Here is a 19,918-nt window from a genome sequence, read left to right as displayed (position 1 = left end):
GAAATGAAGGAAACAATAGTAAAGATCAATAAAACTAAAAGCTGGTTCTTTGAGAAGATAAACAAAATTGATAAACCATTAGCCATACTCATCAAGAAAAAAAGGGAGAAGACTCAGCTCAATAGAATTAGAAATGAAAAAGGAGAAGTAACAACTGACACTGCAGAAATACAAAGGATCATGAGAGATTACTACAAGCAACTAAATGCCAATAAAATGGGCAACCTGGAAGAAATGGACAAATTCTTAGAAAAGCACAACCCTCCGAGACTGAACCAGGAAGAAATAGAAAATATAAACAGACGAATTAGAAGCACTGAAATTGACTGTGATTAAAAATCTTCCAACAGGGCTTCCCTGGTGGCACAGTGGTTGAGAGTCCGCTTGCCGATGCAGGGGACCATGGGTTCGTGCCCCGGTCCGGGAAGATCCCACATGCCATGGAGCTGCTAGGCCCGTGAGCCATGGCCGCTGAGCCTGCGCATCCTGAGCCTGTGCTCTGCAACAGGAGAGGCCACAACAGTGACAGGCCCGCGTACCGCCAAAAAAAAAAAAAACTTCCAACAAACAAAAGTCCAGGATCAGATGGCTTCACAGGTGAATTCTATCAAACATTTAGCGAAGAGCTAACACCTATTCTTCTCAAACTCTTCCAAAATATAGCAGAGGGAGGGACACTCCCCATCTCATTCTACCAGGCCACCATCACCCTGATACCAAAACCAGACAAAGATATCACAAAGAAAGAAAACTACAGGCCAGTATCACTGATGAGCATAGATGCAAAAATCCTCAACAAAATACTAGCAAACAGAATCCAACAGCACATTAAAAGGATCATACACCATGATCAAGTGGGGTTTATCCCAGGAATGCAAGGTTTCTTCAATACATGCAAATCAATCAATGTGATACATCATATTAACAAACTGAAGGATAAAAACCATATGATCATCTCACTAGATGCAGAAAGAGCTTTTGACAAAATTCAACACCCATTTATGATAAAAACCCTCCAGAAAGTAGTCATAGAGGGAACTTACCTCAACATAATAAAGGCCATTTATGACAAACCCACAGCCAACATCATTCTCAATGGTGTAAAACTGAAACCATTTCCTCTAAGATCAGGAGCAAGACAAGGTTGCCCACTCTCACCACTATTATTAAACATAATTTTGGAAGTTTTAGCCACAGCAAACAGAGAAGAAAAAGAAATAAAAGGAATACAAATTGGGAAAGAAGAAGTAAAGCTGTCACTGTTTTTACCGATGACATGATAGAATACATAGAGAATCCAAAAGATGATACCAGAAAACTACTAGAGCTAGTCAATGAATTTGGTAAAGTAGCAGGATACAAAATTAATGCACAGAAATCTCTGGCATTCCTATCCACTAATGATGAAAAATCTGAAAGAGAAATTAAGGAAACACTCCCATTTACCATTGCAACAAAAAGAATAAAATACCTAGGAATAAACACACCTAAGGAGAGAAAAGACCTGTATGCACAAAACTATAAGACACTGATGAAAGAAATTAAAGAAGATATAAACAGATGGAGAGATATACAATGTTCTTGGATTGGAAAGCTCAACATTGTGAAAATAACTATACTACCGAAAGCTATCTACAGATTCAATCCAATTCCCTATCTAAATACCAATGGCATTTTTCAGAGGCCTAGAGCAAAAAAATTCTCAATTTGTGTGGAAACACAAAAGACCCCGAGTAGCCAAAGCAATCTTGAGAAAGAAAAACGGAGCTGGAAGAATCAGGCTCCCTGACTTCACACTATACTACAAAGCTACAGTAATCAAGACAGTATGGTACTTTCACAAAAAGAGAAATATGGATCAATGGAACAGGATAGAAAGCCCAGAGATAAACCCACACACATATGGTCACCTTATTTTTGATAAAGGAGGCAAGAATATACAATGGAGAAAAGACAGCCTCTTCAATAAGTGGTGCTGGGAAAACTGGACAGCTACATGTAAAAGAATGAAATTAGAACACTCCTTAACACCATGCACAAAAGTAAACTCAAAATGGATTAAAGACCTAAATATAAGGCCAGACACTGTAAAACTTTTAGAGGAAATGATAGGCAGAACACTCTATGACATAAATCACAGCAAGATCCTTTTTGACCCACCTACTAGAGAAATGGAAATAAAAACAAAAATAAACAAATGGGACCTAATGAAACTTCAAAGCTTTTGCACTGCAAAGGAAACCATAAACAAGATGAAAAGACAACCCTCAGAATGGGAGAAAATATTTGCAAATGAAGCAACCAACAAAGGATCAATCTCCAAAATATACAAGCAGCTCATGCAGCTCAATATCAAAAAAACAAACAACCCAATCCAAAAATGGGCAGAAGACCTGAATAGACACTTTTCCAAAGAGGACATACAGATGGCCAAGAAGCACATGAAAAGCTGCTCAACATTACTAATTATTAGAGAAATGCAAATAAAACTACATTGAGGTATCACCTCACACCAGTTAGAATGGGCATCATCAGAAAATCTATAAACAACAAATGCTGGAGAGGGTGTGGAGAAAAGGGAACCCTCTTGCACTGATGGTGGGAATGTAAATTGATACAGACACTATGGAGAACAGTATGGAGGTTCCTTAAAATCTAAGAATAGAACTACTATATGACCCAGCAATCCCACTACTGGGCATATACCCTGAGAAAACCATAATTCAAAAGTCATGTACCACAATGTTCATTGCAGCTCTCTTTACAATAGCCAGGACATGGAAGCAACCTAAATGTCCATTAACAGATGTATGGATAAAGAAGATGTGGCACATATATGCAGTGGAATATTACTCAGCCATTAAAATATACAAAATTGAGTTATTTGTGGTGAGGTGGATGGACTTGGAGTCTGTCATGCAGAGTGAATTAAGTCAGAAAGAGAAAAGCAAATACCATATGCTAACACATATATCTGGAATTAAAAAAAAAAAAAAAGTATGAAGAACCTAGGGGCAGGACAGGAATAAAGGCGCAGGTGTAGAGAATGGACCTGAGGACACGGGGAGGGGGAATGGTAAGCTGGGACGAAGTGAGAGAGTGGCATGGACTGATATATACTACAAAATGTGAAATAGATAGCTAGTGGGAAGCAGCCGCATAGCACAGGGAGATCAGCTGGGTGCTTTGTGACCACCTAGAGGGGTGGGATAGGGAGGGTGGGAGGGAGGCACAGGAGGGAGGAGATATGGGGATATATGTATATGTATAGCTGATTCCCTTTGTTATAGAGCAGAAACTAACACACCATTGTAAAGCAGTTATACTCTGATAAAGATTTAAAAAAAAAGTAATAAATAAAATGACCCAACTATATATTGTTTACAAGTAACACATAAAAACACAAACAAGTTAAATGAAAAATATATAAAATAATATATTCTTCAAACATAATGAAGTTGAACTGACTTGTGGTGCAAAATGTTTGCCCACCTGATAACACGTTGCTATAAGAATCAATCAACCTTTCCCTTTTGACATATCTGTATCCCTGAATAAAACATCTTAAACCTCCTTTTCTCTGCTCATACCATGCTTTATTTGCCACACTTTCTATTTTTCACTGAACAGTACCCATGTATTTTTCTGATTGTTATAAACGTAACGCTATGAAACATCTAAATTCATCAAATACCTCACAGTTCACAACCTCATAATACAGAAACAGATAATAAGTGTTAGATGATTTGGTAAGGTACAGATATTTGGAAAAAGAAGTCTGGCAAAGATGAAGGTGAGGCAGATCATTATTTGAAGATATCCACGGCCCTCTAATTGGTCTCCTTGTTTCTAGTTTTTCCTTCCTCTCCAACTTTCCTTAACAACAGGTAAAAATATTATCAAAGTAAAGATCTAATTATATTCTTTCCCTGCTCAAAATGTTTTTCCCCACTGATCCTATCCTCACCAGCAGGTGGGTCTATTTAGTATTAAGACCCAGCGTATGTGGAATGAAACCCAGGCCCAAAGCTGCAGGCTTTCTTCCTCTCCAGAACCTTGAACACTCTCCTAGATTGTACTCCAGCCCTCCCCTCCCCCACACCTCCCTCCTGGAGCTCTGGCTCATTTTCCTGGGTCCAGATATCCTGCTTATCTATTATTTTATTGGGTCCTGACACTATGCCTATCTACTGCATCCAGGCACTAACTGGGAATCTTTTGCCAAAATTTAAACCATGTTACTGCTCCCATTTGTGCCCAGGAGGCTCCTGCCACCATGTTCCATCAACTGTTTAGGATGTCCCCTTAAATATCAATGCTGCCTAGATCACATCACCATGTTTCATTGGAATTTATATATTGGACTCTTGCTTCCCTTCATTTCACACCAACCCACCTCTGAGGTCCTAGATTGCTTTACAAGCATAGGTTTATCACACTGTTCCCTTTGACTCTCCCCTCATCAACTTCTAATCTTCCTTCCTCAAGAAAAAGAACAGAGGGTGATAAGAAGCAATAGGCACAAGATAGAAATAAGCCAGAATTTCAATTATCAAATTGAAAAACAGTGAATTAATGCTTTTTTTCTTCTTTTCCCAAACTCCGTAACTATCCCTTCCCTCCACCCTTCCCCCTCTGCTAACCATAAGCTTATTCTCTAAGTCTGTAAGTCTGTTTCTGTTTTGTAAATACGTTCATTTGTATCATTTCTTTTTAGATTCTGCATGTAAGCGATATCATGTGATGTATCTCTTTCTCTTCTATTGGCTTTTACTGTAGGGGAGACAGGCTATGTCCTTGTCTCATAACAAACACCCCATTTGGAGGTCCCAAAGCATTAAATGATATGAGGATATGGGTTAGAGGATGGTTAATTTACAGAGGCAGGGAATCCTGGTTAAAATAAATTTTCTAGGAAAAAAGAACATGGGTGATCCTAATTTTGGCAACAGGACATACTTATTTATGGGTACATTTGTAGACAACCAAGCCCACACTTGTTTTATAATAATACATCAGTCACAGGTAGGATAATTACCTTCAAAAATAGCGTAAAAGTACTAATGCTAAGGAAAGCATAAATAATTCTCCGAGTCATTATTGATTAAGAGTGGTGTATAATTTTCTGTCAGGTACAGTTAAAGGAAGAATTATTAACTTAATGCCTGATATGTTGCATTTCAGAAAATAAACATTGAAAAGAATGGGGCAAGATAGAGAGTAGGCTTAAGTCTGAAGCTATGGGCTCAAGCACTGGTTCTTACAAATACTGTGAGCCAGACTTTTGGTCTCACAGAACCTCAGTTTTATATCTGTAAAATGGACTGTTAAAACCTTTCCTGTCTATCTCAGAGATTATTTGAAGAACAATATAAACAGTATACTTCCATTCAAAAGGTAATTATTTTGTCTGTTATTATGGCCACTTGGACAGGCACAGTGACTCATAATCAGGTCAACGTAATGTTTCAGTTTTGACATGTAAATGGTCATTAAGTGTTCTAAATCCTTTTTAACACAGGAGAGTTGAAGATCAGCTTTTGAGACCAGAGTTTTGAGCAGAGACCAAGATAATTCAGCTGCCAGCTACAAAGTACTACAGCAAGTGCTGGAAACACTACTCATTTTTGCATGGGAAAATATTTCTGCCAAACCAAGTCTTCGGGGTTTGTATAGTTCTTTCCTATATGTCTCTATGAAAATGTTATTTTTCTTATCTCATTTTTGAATGGGGCTGTCAGGAGTACAAGTATCAGCTGTTTTCCAGGCCTGGGAAATTGATGCAGTTCAACTGAATTTAAGGTTGAGGAGTCTTTTAGGGAATCCCGTGAGTTATGTCTCGAGGATAGGGACAGCACAGATTAAAATAAGCGCAGGTGTTTGGCCTCCAGTTTATAGCTGGCACATCAGGTCTGCTTCTGCACAGACAACTCCGAGATAAACATTCCAGAACTGGCATCAGTGCCTCCTGGGGACAACAATTAGGAAAATATTTAACAACCAGTCATGTTATAACTGATTAGGAAATACCATTTTCACTCTTAGTCATCCCAGCCGCATGGCCAGAGTAGAAAAAGAGGGAGGTTTACTAAAAGCAGACAACAATATTGCTGAATTCCAAGCAACTATAATCGAATATGGTCTGGGGAGGAATTAGACTTCTGATCTTGTATGTGCAGGTCCTTGCCTTTGCCAAGACTGTACAGGAACATTTTCCTGTTCTTATAGTGTCATCCTGTGAGCTAGCAAAGACTCTGAGAGATTAAAATGTTGGAATAACTAGGTCTGAGAACTGTTATGAAACTTTTAATAAATGAAAATACCTGGAAAGTTATATGGTTGAACTTTTGTTATTTGATAGAAAATATCTTCAAGGAATTCTGGCTTCCAAAAAGATAACATTTTAAAGAAAAACTGATGGCAGTTACTACAGACAGATACAACTGTTTTGACCTTACATCTCCCATATTTGATATACCACACTAAACCACTTGCATCCTACTTAGGAGTTTCAAATAGAAAACTATTTTCCTCATAATATTTGTCACTCAACTTCTGTGTATCCCTACCAGCCAAGAAGATTTTGCTGAGTTTGAATTTCTGAAGTCCGCATTATGAAAACCACAGGTTTATTGAATGTCCATTTTTAGGTTACTAGCCTGTCCACCTTGAAATATTCCTGAGCTATGGGAAGCCGTTAAAGATTTTAAACAGAGATGTGACATCGTCAACTTTGCTGTGGTGAGGATTGGAGAGAGCAAGGCTGGAAGTAGAAAGGTATGTTAGGAGGATATACCAGTGACACAATTTACAGATCATGATAGTTTAAGGCAGAATAGTTTAAGGCAGATGTGTGGAGAGACAGATTTAACAGGTATTTAGAAATTAGAATTGGTAGGAGGTCACGACCAATTGAACATCGCGTGGGTGAGGAAGAGGAATAAATCAATGAAATACCTAGGTTTCTGATTTTGGAAACTGGGTGAATGAGGGTGCCAATAACTAAAATAATGGAAATGAGCTTGCTTCAGGGATGGGACAAAGATGATGTACTCAGATTTGTGCATTTTGCACTGGCTAATGGGACTCGTAAATCTAGGTACAAGTAAGAAGGGAGATATCTGGTTTAAAGTTATGGGAAGACCATTATCATGGCCCCAATGATCTCCATCTCTTGGTATTCAGGCTTTCTGTAATACTCTGTCCTTGAGTAATTTGCTTCTGACCAATAGAATGTGAGAACATTGAGGATATCTCATGGAATATCTCTTCCATGATTGGGTTACAAAGATTTTGAATCCTACCTTGTTAGTACACTCCCTCTATTGCTATCATAGCTTGCACACTTAGGTGAACAAGCTCTCATATTGGAGAGGCCCATATGGCAAGGCACTGAGGGTAGCCTCTGGTCAGCAGTCAGCAAGAAACTGAGGCCTTTAATCCAAAAATCTGCAAGGAACTGAATACTGCCTACAATTTCTGGGTGAGCCTTCCCCAGGTGAACCTTCAGATGAGACTGAAGACCATAGGCTGACACCTTGACTGCAGCCTTGTGAGAGGCCCATGAAGCACAGAATCCAGTGAAACTGCACCTGGATTCCAGACCCACATCAATGATAAGATAACAAATTTGTGTTAGTTTAAACCACTGGGTCTTTGGGTATTGTGTTATGCCACAATTAGATAACTAATACATGAGCTCTGGAGATGGAGGCTAGATTTGGGATTCACCAGCACGTAGATAATATATACTGACTGTGAAAAAGCTCAACTTGAGATAATATATAGTGATGGGGAAAGAGGATTGTATAGAAGCTGGAGGAATAGTAAAATTAGGGAATGGGTGGGGGACCAGGAGTCTGAAAAGGGAACTGCAAAGAAATAGAGATCTGAAAGCTGGGAAGTGCAAGGTTAAGGAAGGCATGACCAAATATCAAATGCTGAGAAAAAGACTGAAAACTGCTTTAAGTAACAAGGTGTTTTTTTGCTTACCCTGATGTGAACAACTTCAATGAAGTGACCTGGTGGAAGGCAGATTTCATGACATTAAGGAGAAAACACAAAGAGAGAAGGTAAAAAAAAAAGCTTCCTTGAAGAAGCTTAGCTGTTGAAAGAAGGAAAAAGTAATGTGATATTTGCTGTAGGATGAAAAGTTGGTGGCTTTTTATGAGGGGAGAGAGACCTGAGCATATTTATGTGATGAGGGCTTCTTGGCTGTGCAAATTTTGATTACATTTTCTGTTATATATAACATAGCTGTTATAACAAAACCAATAAAGGAAATAACTTTATCCATTCATAAACTTCCTGCCCTTTTGAAGATGCTTACATGTCCATTTGCTTTTTATGTAACAAAACACGGTATCATTTTTCTATGTATTATAACATAAACATTTCTTAATGTTGTTATATTGGAGGCACAGTTATTTTTACTACTGTATAATATATTGTCAAGCTTGTGTACTATAAATGACATATTTCCTATTTCTTGGACCACTAGGTTGTTTCCAACTTCTTATAACTGTAAATAATGCTGTCATTAATTGTGCAAAGTTGCTACAAAACAAAAACAGAGAGGCTCCTCCTAAGAGGTGTTTTCTGGATGATTGCCAAAGCCAGCACTCTTCATGCTGAAGGACTCTGAGCTGAATTCAGTAAAAATGTATGCAAAAATTGCAGGAGCCATTTCTTTTTTAATTTATTTTTTATTATCCCAAACTTTAAAATCCCAACAGGCAGGCAGTTCAAATATATAGAAAAAATCCTTGAGTGCCCAGATGGACTTTAAACTTTCTGTGAACCCAGATGTGTTCTGTGAACCCATCCTGCATTGATACCTTTTCTACCAACATCCTGAGGTACACGTGGAATACAGCAGAGAAGGCCTCAGTCATCTTTCTTCTTTAATTAATTAATTAATTTTATACTGGAAAGAAGTTACTGTCCTTAATACCTTCCTTGCCATATCATTCCAAGTAAAATAATCCATCCTCCCTTGGAGGGCTGGATGCACTGCCAGAAGATACCTTCCATTTGAGCTTAGAGTTGTTGTTGCAAATCTGCTAAATATTAGGTTTGCCAAATCCTTCCTGAGAATAGCTATCACATTTCTGGTGAGACACTTGTTGAAAGAAGAGTTTTCCCTGCTTTTGCAGTGGTCAGCTGAAATGCAACATGTTTAAGATAGAGTGTGTCATTCCTTTCTCACCGTTCCTCTCTTGACTTAACCTCTATCTCTGAGACCACCCTTCATTTATTCATCCTGGTTTAAGAGGAAGGCATCTCTCAGGGCTTGAGCAAGTGTAATATTTACCTACAAAATGACAAAGAAGAATACAACGGACCAGGGCCTGAAAAATGAACACACCACGAGGAGAAACACAGGAAGGACATCTTGAGGGAGGAAGTATAGAGCAGTTAAGAGCTGTGGTTCTACAACGTAGAGACCTGGGTTCAAATCCCAAGTAAATGCTCTTTGTAAGCAAAAATACTACAACCTCTCTTCTTTTTATCCTTATCTCGATCAAATGTTTGGTGGGTTGAGATGGTGTGTTCATCTTCTATGGCAGAATTTTCTCACTCACGTGGGCCTCCAATTAGGATCCTACCTTCCCATTTGCTGCCCTCCTCCTTTTTTGAAATAAGAATTCATCCAATTTCTGATCCATCAATGAGCCCCATTCTTATTGTAAGTTAAGACTATATATTTAACAAGTTCCTATTGGAACTTATCACTGGGTTCCTGTTGGGTGGGGCTAGTACACAATGGGCTCAGCCTGTTGTCTTGAAACTGAGGGGCAGTGCTCTTACCTTGTCTCACAACTTCAATGTGCCCCCACTCCCTGGGCCTTCCCTGCCTTTTACTACTCCTTTTGATTCTTCAAAGTTCAGCTCAGGTTCTGGAAGCTTCTGAGATACCCTCAGAATTCTCTCCCTCCTCCAAAGCCCATCACATTCCTTTGGTGGTGGGGAAGAAAGCATAAAGGAGTTGGCATGTCGTAGTGCAGACTTTCTCCACCTTGGCACTGTTGACATTTGGCACTGGATAATTCTTCATTGTGGAGTGCGTCTCCTCCCCTAGTGTGACAACCCAAATGTCTACAAACATCGCCGGATGTCCCATGAGGGACAAAAATCACTTCTGGTTCAGACCCACTGTTGAAGCATGATCCTCATGTATCAGGTAATGTGCTAGACTCTATGCAGACTCTATTCATGGCCACATCCTATTTTTTTACCTTTTTCTTCTTTTTGCTTCAGTTTGCTCACTTATTTCTAACTTATTTTGTACTGCACCTTTACCATTGTAAACCTTTTTTTACAAGGCAGATAATATATAATCACTCACGGCTTCTTTGAAACTTTTTTTTTTTTCTTAAGGGTGAGGGAGCAGCAAGGAATGCTTAAATTCAGAGGTCACCCTCAGATGCTCAAAATCCATAGACAGACCTCAGCCACCACTCGCCTCCCAACACGGGCACCCCGCTCTGGCCGTGTCCGTGTCTCCAGCCCTGGCTTTGGCCACGCTGCCCTTGGCATCACCTTTTAACAAGTGAACACTGAAGACTAGAGATCTATGTTCAGACTATGTTTAGACTAAGGTCTAAATGACAAACCCTGGAGGATCAAAACTATCTGAGTTCATGATATCTTCAGCGCTGTTTTGTTTACTTTCTCTCCATAGACCCATCCTTGTTACTCCACTGAATTTTAGTCTACAGAACTGGGATTGTGTCTCTTGGGAATACTGTGCATTTCTTATGGTGGCATAGGAATAGTTATCTACAGGGAAAACAGGCTTTTCTTTTAGCTCTCCAGAAACCCCAAAAATGAGAGAATGGGGGGTATAAAAATCTGACACTAAAAGTATTCATTTTCTATCATTTATCTTATACTTCACTTGAAACTATTCAATACTTTTGAAGCTGCAGAAAATACATTACAAGAAAAAAACAAATCATCTCAATGATTACTTTAATGCACAGCCCTAGCTTCCTGGCATTCCCCTCATTTCCCCGGGGGAAGGCTATTTCTCCAAGTTATTTCTTTTCAATTGATTTGCTAGGATTTCAATCTCTTTAGACCTTTTGTATTAGAGGAAGAAACAAGTCTGCTTTTTTTCCCCTCAACTTGGGGGGTTTGGAGTTTATCACAGTCTTTCCTTATTTAACTACCTATAGAATTGAATTTGAATTCTATAAATTGCCTTTTAGGACCAAAAGTTCAAAATCAAAGTGTATCAACATCACATCCTCAAAATCGGAGAAGGAGAGGTTAAGTTTCTTACTTCTGCTAGCTCCTCAAAGGCATGTGGGGAAAAGGGATCTTGATAAATGGACTTCTGAAAGGAGAAATGAAGACACCAACAAAGGCACGTGTTGCATGTTCTGTCCAAGGGCTAGTTTATCTCCTGCAATTTTGGTTTGCTGTCATCAAGAGGACATTGTGCAGGGCAGCCCTAATGTCTGCTGAGGATTCAATTATTTTACAGTCCAGGCGATTTTAGGCAAATCCACTTTGAATCAGAACTACAATTCAATGAAGTCAGTATTTTACAGCTAATGAAATTAAGACCTAATGGCTAACTAATGCACAACCAACGTACAATTTCCAGTCCATGCATTTCCCATCAGAGCTGAAGAATTTGTTATGTCTAAAGCTCTCCTGTCTTGGTCAGGAAGTCTCTACTTAACTTTAGGCCAAAAATAAATCTTTATTACAGTTAAGAAATATAAATATTAACATCACTATATTTAGAGGAAAACTGTTAGATTAAACCTCCGAAACCAGAGCACTTGCCATCAAGAGTTCAGAATAGGATTTCTGAGAACTGGAAAGGATCTTAGAAATGATTTTACAGTATGAGGTCAGGTTGTCTCATAACATTTATATTTCTTTTTCCATTTTTCTTAATTGGGAGGCAGCAGGTACAGTAGAAAGTTCTTGACGCACTGGGGTCTAGATTTATCTTTATTAGCCAGAACCCCAGGCATGTTATTTCACCTCACTGAACCCATTTTTATTTTAATGACAGAGGTGGACTAGATGACCTTCCAGCTCTATTGTTATGTGAATCTGCTATGCTTATCCTGATAGGAAAATCCTGATTAGGAAAATCAAATTGTTACAACGTTAGCTTAACCTTTAGTTTTTGGGTTTTTTTTTGCTTCAAAGTTACTTGCTGTCAGCTGGGTCTTGATTTTCATCTCTGCTGTAGCAATCTAAACCTGATCGCCTCTCACACTTATTCTTTCCACACAGGCAGCAGCAGAGGCAATGATGTGGTGCGGGTTGTAAAAACTTCTGGACCAGAAAATCAAAATCAACTCCCTAATTCATAACGTTTTCGAAGATTTTTCTCCGTGGGTTTCTTTGAGCCATGTTCCTCTGTTGTTTTTTACTCCCTTTAAAAAAAATTTCCGAAGCCCCTCCTGTATCCTTTCAGAGTAGAGCTTGTTTATTAATAGAATACACGTGAGCTGCTTCCTCATAGCAAAAGATTACAATTTGAATTGGGAAAAAGATGACTTGAACAGTAACTAATATTTATATACCCTTACTACGTCCCAAGCACTGGTGTACCGACTTTCCATATATGAAGGCGTTTAATCCTTCAGAGCTCTGTGAAGTGGATACACATATCCCTTACTATCCAAATCTATTCGGTTCCTGAGGTCAGTGTTTAGAAGTCAGAGTTCAGTGAGCAAGTTTGAATGGCCAGGGAAACTTCATTATCTGAATTTACGTTAGTGTACGCACTTGGGATGGGCTAAGTCCTGACCTTAAACCAAATAAATGTCATTCAAAAGTGTAAACCCTTTTGGTTCCTTTATTATAATAGCAAGAGTTTAAGGAGAGTTCAGACCGTGATAGATATTTATCCCATTATCCCCAGTTTACAGATGAGGAAATAGAAGCACTGGTAGGTTAAGTAAACTGCCCAAGTTCTCATGGCTCGTGTGGCAGAGCAAGCAATCTTACCCAGGCACTGAGGCACCAGGGTCACGACGATGCTTGTGCTAGATGGCCCAGCTAAACTTATGTTTTGCTTTGTGGCCAATGGTGTCATCCACGCACATCACTACTGTAGCTTTTCTGGGCATGTGTTTGGGGAGGTTAGCCAGAGTTCCCAACCCATTTTTTTCCAGAGCTCATTTGCTCAACAGACTTTGATGATATGTTCTGTTAGCACCAATACAAACAAGTTTCAGACAATGAAACTTGCTTTTTGTATAGCTTAACAGTTTAATTACATGGCTTAAGGAACCATGATTTAGTCAACGTCTTGAATGAATTCCACCACTGTGGATGAAATGGTGATCTTTCTCTTGTAGAGCAATAGGAAAAGCAGACCTCCCACAGCAGAAAATGCAAGTTGAAGGCAGTGTAACTTGAGCTCTCTGGGCAATCCTGCGTGCACCTCTGAAAACTTAGGCCCTTTTCAAACCATTGCTTGTCCTCAACTAATCATGCTTGTGAGACCTGCTTCCCATTGCCAGTTAAGTTCACAACTATAGTCCTTAGTCCTTCAATATTTCCTAGATTATTTAAAGAATGATACGAGCAACGATTTTCCTTCAGAGCTCAGCCAGGGTCCCCATGAAATTGTGCAAAAGCATGGGTGCTCTTCACCTTCAGGACGTGCTCTCACATGTGTCAACTGACTGCTGTCCAAGTAAACACCAGAGGATGAGCGCACACTTAATGGGTTAAAGAAAATCTTAGCTATTAAGCTGACAGGTAGTATATCTTTATAAATTTTAGTGAAAAATAAATTCCTGCTTGATTTCAAAGTCTATTTACACTTTCATGTAGCAACAAGGCTAGGCATAAATTAGGATTATAATTATTACATTCCACCAGTAACAGTAACAAGGAAAATACACCTCCTTGGAGGCCTTCCAGATAATAAGAACTCTGGCTATGCCTGCCATTCAGAGTGTCTGCTTCTTTGTCATCATGTGGTAAAAAGGTCAAAGGTATGCAGCCATGTACCAGGAGGCCCAAGAAGCCACACTTTAAATACGAGGCAAACTCCTCGAATAACCCTTCAGTTTAAGAAGAGTAAAAATGTCATTGTAGGGCTTCCCTGGTGGCACAGTGGTTGAGAGTCCGCCTGCTGATGCAGGGTACACGGGTTCGTGCCCCGGTCCAGGAAGATCCCACATGCCGCAGAGCGGCTGGGCCCGTGAGCCATGGCCACTGAGCCTGCGCGTCCGGAGCCTGTGCTCTGCAATGGGAGAGGCCACAACAGTTGAGAGGCCCGCGTACCGCAAAAAAAAAAGAAAAAAAAAAAAAAAAGTCATTGTAGTGAATTGCAATACAAAAAGTACATGAGGTTTAAGACAAAACTGAGACTTAACATGTCAATGTGAAATTTCCAACTATGCATCTAGTATCCCTGGTGATTTTGGATACTCTGGTGGAAAGCACAGAGATTCAGTGTCTAAGTCACTCAAGGAGAACCAGACTTAGAAAATCTAGGTTCTAATCTAGACTCATCATTTACCAGCTGTGTGACCTTGGATGAGTCACTTGCCCTCTGTATAAGCCTCAGTGCCTTTTTCTGGTTAAGAGGAAGTTACACTGAACCATCTTCAAGGTCCCTTTCAGCTCTAAAAGCCTTGTAGTTCTTGTTTATTTGAACTACAAATAAACTTTAGAGCTTTTATTTGTTTAGATAACAAACTTTAGAGCTCTAATTTGCCTAATTTTGCCTAATCTATTATTTCTAATGGATCCTATCTGTTTACTCAGTGTGGAGATTTCATATCACTGTGAAATATCCCTTGGAGATCCCAAAGATCTGACCAAATATAAACTGCTAATATTCCACGAATTAGGCTATTACTGCTCAGCCAATGAAGGCTAACCAATACTTCCAAATGCAAGATACACCATAAGAAGGTTTAACCAATAATCAGACTCTTATCAAAACTCCTGTATCTTTTCTTTATAATCTCTGTCTCATCAAATCTTCAGAAGATAACTTCAGGGTTCACTAGACATTAACTGAGTATACCCCCTATTGTAAACGTTCATAATTTTGTTGTTTTTAGTTGAAATACCCTGATTTTCCTTTTTAAAGTATTTACATAAGTGAGAGAAGTAAATACAACTGAAGGAGTCAAGATTAAAAATTCTCTTAAGCACATACATAAATTTCATAATACATATCACCTGAATATTTACAAAAACTTTTTAAATTTAATAATCATTGCCATATTTTCTCATGATTTGTACAATTAAAAAATAAGCCTGTGCATTCACACAGACTTTTAAAAATACAGCATCTGTTTGAATCACAAATGATTAGCAAAATCCATTACTTCATAGTTTACCATCATCCATAAAAACCTCATTTCACTGAATATTTAGGAAAAAGCAGGCTGGTGTTCAATGGGAAAGTATATTACGGTCAAGGGCAGTTTTAATTTTAAAGGCACAAATCTTCATAGGGATCTATTTGTAACCTTTTGACATTGCAGTAGCCATACGGTAAAAGTCTCTAGTCTGTGAATAAGTCAGTTTCCTTTCATGACTGACGGTGATCAGTCTGAAACGCTGGGAGGTACACCCTACAATTTAGGAATTGGTGTGGCCGCCAGTGCTATGCTTTCAATTGCACACTCATCGGTTCCTCTGCGGATCCGGAAGTAACCACCCTCACCCCAGCCAGGGCCCCAGCTGTTTTTAACAATCCAGTAATCCAGTCCAGAGGCCAAGTCAGTGCCATAGCCCACCAGCAGGACAGCGTGATTGGTCAGCTCAAAGGGGTTGAAAGGGTCTCTCAGACCAGTGTGGTGGTAGATCCCCTTGTGGTAGTGGAAGAAGTCATCGTAGACTTCAAACCCAACTGCCATGGGCCCATGATGGACCAGCTCAAGCTTCATCAGGGCTTCATTGCAGCCCCCATAGAAACCTCCCACATAGTGGTACTCGGAGGAGTAGTAACGGAAGCAGTCCTCTTTCAGTTTGCATGGAGAATCTGTGCCTGTGTAGGGGAAGCAGGCCTCTTCCACCAGCCCAAAATCTTGGGCATACTTTCCTGCGATGAGGTATGGGAAGCCACCTTCACAGCCTGAGAATGAAGAACACACAGAGTTATTATTACCCTCTATTAGAAAGGGGTACAAAACAAACTGTCCCATTTCATATTTTTTCTTTTCTACGCCATTAATTATTCTTTATGTCGCCCCTAGAAGTTGTTTCTTAGCTTAAATACCACTTCATGCATCCATCCATCAGCCATCTATTTGACAGACATTTATCTGGCACCTCCTATGGAAGGTAGCTTCGTGGTTAAGTGGGAGGCTCTGAAGCCTGACTATAGAGGCTCAATCCAAAACTGGGTTAAGAATTGATAATTTCTCTGTACCTCTGTTTACTTATCTGTAAAATATAGATAGCAATAGCACCTTCCTTGTAGGATTAAATGAATTACTTCATGTAAAAGCAATAAAAGTTCGCTATTATTGTCATTATTAAATAGCCAGACACTTCCTCAAGGAAGTCTTCTCTGACCGCCTCTTGCAGAAAAGTCTAAATTAGGTCCCCATATCCTTCCTCCAGTCCTGGCCCTATTACAAGCATATCTCAGAGACACTGCAGGTTCAGTTCCAGACTACCACAATAAAGCAAATATCACAATAAAGTCACACAAACGTTTTGGTTTCCTAGTGCATATAAAAGTTATGTTTACAGTCTACTGTAGTCTATTAAGTGTGCATTTTGTCTAAAAAACAGTACACACACCTTAATTTTAAAATGCTTTATTGCTAAAAAAAACCCACTAACCATCACCAGAGCATTCAATGAGTTATAACCGTTTTGCTGGCAGAGGGTTGGAAATATTTCAAGAATTACCAAAATGTGATAAAGAGACATGAAGTGAGCAAATCCTGTTGCAAAAATGGCACTGACAGACCTGCTCGATGCAGGGTTGCCACGAACCTTCAATTTGTAAAAAACAAAAAACAAAAAACCATGCTGTATCTGAGAAGCACAATAAAATGAGGTATGCCTGTATACACATCCAGAACCCTTTTTCTTCATTGTTCTTATAATTATTTAATTTCTGTTTTCCTCACGTAACTGTAAGCTTCATGAGGGTAAGGACTCTCTTGATACTTCAGAGTCCCCAGGGCCCAAAAGTCACAATGTCAGAGTTTAATAAGTATTTCAGAAAGAAGGAAAGGCTCACTGACAATCATTCACCAGCAGTTTCACTGGTGGACTGAGAAAGTCTCTAGTAGCCAAACCTGGGGTTGACAGCAGAAAACTTTAAAATGAGAATGTTTCTCCCTGAATCAACGGCAGCCGGGCTTTCTACACACCTTACGTATAGCCTGTTCTAGAAGCCTACGTACACAATTTTTAAATCCTTCTGGAGAGAAACCAGTTTTGTATGATTTCAATAAGAATTAGGTTTCAGAATGAGACCTTATTTGGGACTGAGATTCATGCTTAGAAGCTGAGTGGCCTTCAAAATACTATAGAACAACTTCATGTCTGTTCCTTGTCTATAAATAGGATAACAGCTACTCTTTCAGGGTTTGAGCACTGTTGGGTAATGCATGTAAGAGGCTCCTAAGAGCCAGTGCTTACTCAAAATATAGCAATTATTGACATGTTGCTGGATGGTACAGTGAATTCCATGAGAAACCACTCAATAATAAGTGATACGGCCAGAAGTTGCACCCAGGATTGTTTTTTTTTCTGAATTTTTGAATTTTATTTTATTTATTTTTGTATACAGCAGGTTCTTATTAGTCATCAGTTTTATACACATCAGTGTATACATGCCAATCCCAATCGCCCAATTCATCACACCACCACCCCCACCTCCCCCACCACTTTCCCACCTTGGTGTCCATAAGTTTGTTCTCTACATCTGTGTCTCAATTTCTGCCCTGCAAACCAGTTCATCTGTACCATTTTTCTAGGTTCCAAATATATGCATTAATACACGATATTTGTTTTTCTCTTTCTGACTTCACTCTGTATGACAGTCTCTAGATCCACCCACGTCTCAACAGATGACCCAATTTCGTTCCTTTTTATGGCTGAGTAATATTCCATTGTATATATGTACCACATCTGCTTTATCCATTCGTCTGTCAATGGGCATTTAGGTTGCTTCCATGACCTGGCTATTGTAAATAGTGCTGCAAAGAACATTGGGGTGCATGTATCTTTTTGAATTATGGCTTTCTCTGGGTATATGCCCGGTAGTGGGATTGCTGGGTCATATGGTAGTTCTATTTTTAGTTTTTTAAGGAACCTCCATACTGTTCTCCATAGTGGCTGTATCAATTTACATTCCCACCAACAGTGCAAGAGGGTTCCCTTTTCTCCACACCCTCTCCAGCATTTGTTGTTTGTAGATTTTCTGATGATGCCCATTCTAACTGGTGTGAGGTGATACCTCATTGTGGTTTTGATTTGCATTTCTCTAATAATTAGTGATGTTGAGCAGCTTTTCATGTGCCTCTTGGCCATCTGTATGTCTTCTTCGGAGAAATGTCTATTTAGGTCTTCTGCCCATTTTTTGACTGGGTTATTTAGTTTTTTAACATTCAGCTGCATGAGCTGTTTATATATTTTAGAGATTAATCCTTTGTCCGTTGATTCATTTGCAAATATTTTCGCCCATTCTGAGGATTATCTTTTCGTCTTGTTTATGGTTTCCTTTGCTGTGCAAAAGCTTTTAAGTTTCATTAGGTCCCATTTGTTGATGTTTGTTTTTATTTCTATTACTCTAGGAGGTGGATCAAAACAGATCTTGCTGTGATGTATGTCAAAGAGTGTTCTTCCTATGTTTTCCTCTAAGAGTTTTATAGTGTCCAGTCTTACATTTAGGTCTCTAATCCATTTTGACTTTACTTTTGTGTATGGTGTTAGGGAGTGTTCTAATTTCATACTTTTACATGTAGCTGTCCACTTTTCCCAGCACCACTTATTGAAGAGACTGTCTTTTCTCCATTGTATATCCTTGCCTCCTTTGTCATAGCTTAATTGACCATAAGTGCGTGGGTTTATCTCTGGGCTTTCTATCTTGTTCCATTGATCTATATTTCTATTTTGTGGCAGTACCATATTGTCTTGATTACTGTAGCTTTTTGTATAGTCTGAAGTCAGGGAGCCTGATTCCTCCAGCTCTGCTTTTTTCCCTCAAGACTGCTTTGGGTATTCAGGGTCTTTTGTGTCTCCATACAAATTTTAAGGTATTTTGTTCTAGTTCTGTGAAAAATGCTATTGGTAATTTGATAGGGATTGCATTGAGTCTGTAGATTGCTTTGGGTAGTATAGTCATTTTTACAATATTGATTCTTCCAATCCCAGAACATGGTATCTCTCTCCATCTGTTGGTATCATCTTTAATTTCTTTCATCAGTGTCTTAGAGTTTTCTGCTTACAGGTCTTTTCTCTCCCTAAGTAGGTTTATTCCTAGGTATTTTACTCTTTTTGTTGCAATGGTAAAAGGGAGTGTTTCCTTAATTTCTCTTTCAGATTTTTCATCATTAGTATATAGGAATGCAAGAGATTTCTGTGCATTAATTTTGTATCCTGCAACTTTACCAAATTCATTGATTAGCTCTAGTAGTTTTCTGGTAGCATCTTTAGGATTCTCTATGTATAGTATCATGTCATCTGCAAACACTGACAGTTTTACTTCTTCTTTCCAGATCAGGATTCCTTTTATTTCTTTTTCTTCTCTGATTGCTGTGGCTAAAACTTCGAAAACTATGTTGAATAATAGTGGTGACAGTGGGCAACCTTGTCTTCTTCATGATCTTAGAGGAAATGCTTTCAGCTTTTCACCATTGAGAATGATGTTTGCTGTGGGTCTGTCATATATAGACTTTATTATGTTGAGGTAGGTTCCCTCTATGCCCACTTTCTGGAGAATTTTGAT

General features: G+C 39.1%; 1 protein-coding gene across 1 annotated transcript in view; it reads right to left on the bottom strand.

Moving 5' to 3' along the window:
- Nucleotides 1-14,544: 14,544 nt before the first annotated feature.
- Nucleotides 14,545-19,918, bottom strand: part of CTSC (cathepsin C) — a 47,466-nt gene continuing 42,092 nt past the window's right edge. Inside the window, exon 8 of the mRNA XM_082659431.1 lies at nt 14,545-16,081. Coding sequence (XP_082515557.1) covers nt 15,579-16,081 — 503 coding nt within the window. The 3' untranslated portion in view covers nt 14,545-15,578. The remainder of the gene's footprint in view (nt 16,082-19,918) is intronic.

The sequence above is a fragment of the Grampus griseus genome (genome assembly GCF_964374135.1).
Source record: "Grampus griseus genome assembly, chromosome: 8".
Classification (NCBI taxonomy): Eukaryota; Metazoa; Chordata; class Mammalia; order Artiodactyla; family Delphinidae; genus Grampus; species Grampus griseus.
The sequence above is the reverse complement of the archived record's forward strand: the minus strand, read 5'-3'. Positions and strand labels throughout refer to the sequence as shown.